This window comes from Atta cephalotes, assembly GCF_000143395.1.
Source record: "Atta cephalotes unplaced genomic scaffold scaffold00009, whole genome shotgun sequence".
Taxonomy (NCBI): Eukaryota; Metazoa; Arthropoda; class Insecta; order Hymenoptera; family Formicidae; genus Atta; species Atta cephalotes.
Window position 1 is genome coordinate 295491 of NW_012130073.1, and position 3810 is coordinate 299300.

General features: G+C 30.4%; 1 protein-coding gene across 1 annotated transcript in view; it reads right to left on the bottom strand.

Annotated features, from left to right (window-relative positions):
- LOC105627408 overlaps nucleotides 1–3810 on the bottom strand; it is a 33131-nt gene that overhangs the window by 14558 nt on the left and 14763 nt on the right. Inside the window, exon 5 of the mRNA XM_012208690.1 lies at nucleotides 3401–3652. Coding sequence (XP_012064080.1) covers nucleotides 3401–3652 — 252 coding nt within the window. The remainder of the gene's footprint in view (nucleotides 1–3400; nucleotides 3653–3810) is intronic.

A 3810-nucleotide genomic window follows, 5' to 3' on the forward strand; every position in this document is an offset into this window, starting at 1 on the left:
TATTACTACTCCTCCTTTACTTATATATATATATATATATATATATATCTATATATATATATATATGAAACTCGACAGTATTTAGAAAGGGGAAAAGTATCTTAATAACAGATTTATTCAATCGCGTGAATATTCAACATTTCATACTTCAATCGATAGAATATGATTGTAATAAGATCGGCGCTTATAGTGATGCGTCTAATTATCTGAGTCATTGATACTCTGTGTTTTATTAATTCGTTTGATTCGATATCAAGCGCTGTTACATACAAATATTTTACGATACGTTATATTATATGGAAATATATATTCTTTTAAAAGAAATTAAGATTCTTTTATATAGTCTGTGCATGTCAAAAGTTTACATAAATTTAATACGTAACATATTTATAGTTAGACTATAAAATTATTTTGATTCTCTCTGTTACAGTTTAGATAAAACTATCTTTTTATATTGTATGCGAGCTCGGATTTCTCTTCATCTTTTCTGCATAACGTAAATTTCTCGAGTGACATTTGAATTCCACTTGTCCTACTTTTTCGTAAAAGATATTTTCAAGCTTCTAAAAAATAAAAAATGTACCACTGTCTTATAAACAAACCTAATATGCCATATATAAACAAAGTGATCATAAGACCGTGAATATACCAATTTTAACAAAAAGTCTATGCGATATAAGTTGAATCTTAGTCTTAGGCTTGAACTTCGATACGCATAAATGCGTATAAATAAATTTAAATATATACAAACGAAATAAATTTTAATAAATTTTTTTAAAAATAAATTTTACAAAAAATATTACAATCGTTAGTTATATTTCGTATCATATTTAGTCATATCAGAGAGGAAGTAGAATTAGCTAAAGGCGAATTCGGCACATATGCATTGACTCTGCTCTTGCCTTGACATAGTGCGATTGTAAAACCACTCACTTCAGTGCTATGCCAAAACTGCACTGTCAGTACAACATTTCTTCAACTCATTCAGTTCATTCGTTCGGTCTGAATATAAATTCAGCACTACTGGTAGTTACTGATAAGTAAAGTAATTTTCATGTGCCGAATATGACAATATCTGATCTGAATGCAGTGCGTACAAGCTAAATGTGTGGCAAAACTGAAAAATGTTCGCACTCGGTGCGCAGTCTGCCGAATTTGTTATAAATATCGAGGTTTAAGTCGTACATTGTATTTTCTAGATGAAAGAGTTTTTCTTAAAGGTGACGACACAGACGCTGTAACGCTAATATGGCATTTTTGTTTTGTTTGCGACGTTACGAGTGACATTTAAAATTGATTTTGTTTGGTGATTTTGTTTGATCTGAGTTTCGTACAATTTATCAATTTAAGATGTTATCAGTACAAGATGAGTAATTGAATTATAGTGTACTACAAGATTATAATTGGTATTTAAAATAGAGCTCTTTTCAAATAGAGCATCAAATTAACAAAATATTTGTACCTAAGTTATGTTGTTGTTAGCAAATTTGTAAAAATAGAAATGAATGTTGGTCTTTATATTCTATCTACTTTAAGATAAAATATACATTTAAGATAACATACGAAAATTGCGTAATTGAATAATACTTTTATAATTACTAAATTTTGATATTTGTGTTATAAGAAAAAGTATGTTTGTATTGAGTCTTTTTAAGATAGATAGCTTACTAAAAATTATTCATAGATATTATTTATTGGATTTTTAGAAAATTTAAATTTTTCTTTGTAAAAACTAATGATTATTAACAACTCAGTCTCTCAAGTCGAACTAAAGCTACTTTTTTAAAACTTTCATTTTAAACAATACTTCAATATCTATTTCCGTAAAAATATTGTTCTATTGCCAATGAATCAAAGCACAAAAATATTCTGATTTCCTCAGTACTTTTGTTATAATTTTGTTTAAATGTTAAGGGATACGATATAGGCGACTTCCCCTTATAAAAAGACATTGCGAGAATGCAGAGAATATATCGCGAAAATATTCAATAGAGACCATTATTTGTCAACAGTAATAATAAAAGATTCAGAAATATATCAGAACTATAAATCTATGTTATTAATAGTTAATACGAATCTACAAAGCTTATAAAATGACATCTCGCGCCAAGAGAGTCATATAGAAATATATCCTCGCAAAAGAGACATTATAATGTCTCTCTTTATATTCTTTATTAAATATATGCTATTTCATATTGTGAAATATTAGCGTTAAAATTAAGTTATACAAAAATTAAATATGATATCGGATAATATTTTTTTTATTATAGCAAAAGAGTGTGCAAAAATGTAATTCGTAACTGTATAACCAAAAATGAATTTATAAATTTTTACTTAATTGTATTCTTCAATTTATTGACTAATAAAATTAACGACTTGTTTCCTACAATAAGCAGGTATAACAGGTTACTGAAAGTGTAGATTTATGTAAAATTAAATTATTTCAATGGATATACTGATTTCATTGAACATTACACGAGATTAAAAACTAGAATAAAAAATATTTCAAATACAAAATACAAATGAGAGCATACTTTGCGAAGAATATTTCATGCAGAAAGTGCAATATTATTTCGAAATGCAAATACAGGAATTTTCCGAAGAGCAAGTACGAAATATAATATTTTATATCTCTACATGCTTTTTTATGCCAACTGCGCTTGGAATACCCTGTCGAGCTCCAGTATGCATATTGATGTCTGAAGACCACGCTCTAAGGTCCAACGCGCGTGTCTACGTAACTTCAACGCCACACGTAAACTCACGCGTTCGATCTAGAGCGACAGTCTAACTCGCTGCTGGCTGCGACGAGAAGACGGACCGGAGATAGAGGTCGGAAATATTCTACGGTATGCTCCTTCCAGAGCAGTGAGCAGATGAAGTTACAATCGCAAATATCACCGCTCGATCGTAGAGTAGGTAATAAGTGAATATATCGATCGTGCCGATGTCGCTATTGTTACCATGTTATTGTCACCATGTTAACAAGAATTACATTCTTGTCAATACAATTTTGAAGCAAAATTCTTATACATTGCGAGGATACAGAGAATATATCGCGAAAATATTCAGTAGAGATCATTATTTGTCGTTGACAGTAATAATAAAAGATTCAGAAATATATCAGAACTATAAATCTGTTATTAATAGTTAATACGAATCTACAACACTGATTGGTTAGACATTAAAAAAGTTATCACGATTTTGATATTTTATTTAAATACAAAGATTATAAGATCTGACAATATTATAATTGTCTGCCTCATTCGCGTGCGTGAGTGTTTGAAATTAACATTCAAACGTCTTAGATTAGAACATACATTACTTACCAGCTCATATATATTACAAAAATATATGTCAAATTGTATTACTTGACCTTCTTAACTATGCTTGAACTCACCTAGAGTTGCTGGACGCCATGCTATTGTTAGAACGTGATCTGCGGCTCTTTAGGGAATCGCCTCGGTTTACCACCCCTTTGCCCGTGATGCTGAAATGCCGTAGTCTGTAATATTCCTCCTCCACCCCGGTGTTAGGCATACTCGCTACTCGCGATCTTTGTTGCGGAAGACAGAGATAATTCGGTCGACCGGAAGAACGACTCCCGGGAGCCTTTACCGACTGTGATCGGCTATGATGGGGGCTTCCGTATCTGCGGGTTATCCGATCGTCACTATTTTACTATACAGGACGAAAATTTGGCTATTCAGAAGGAAAAATTCATATTTCAAGAAATAAAATCACTGAAATTCTTTACGATTCAAACAAATTTCATAAAAAGATAATATAGTATAATAATATAATAATATA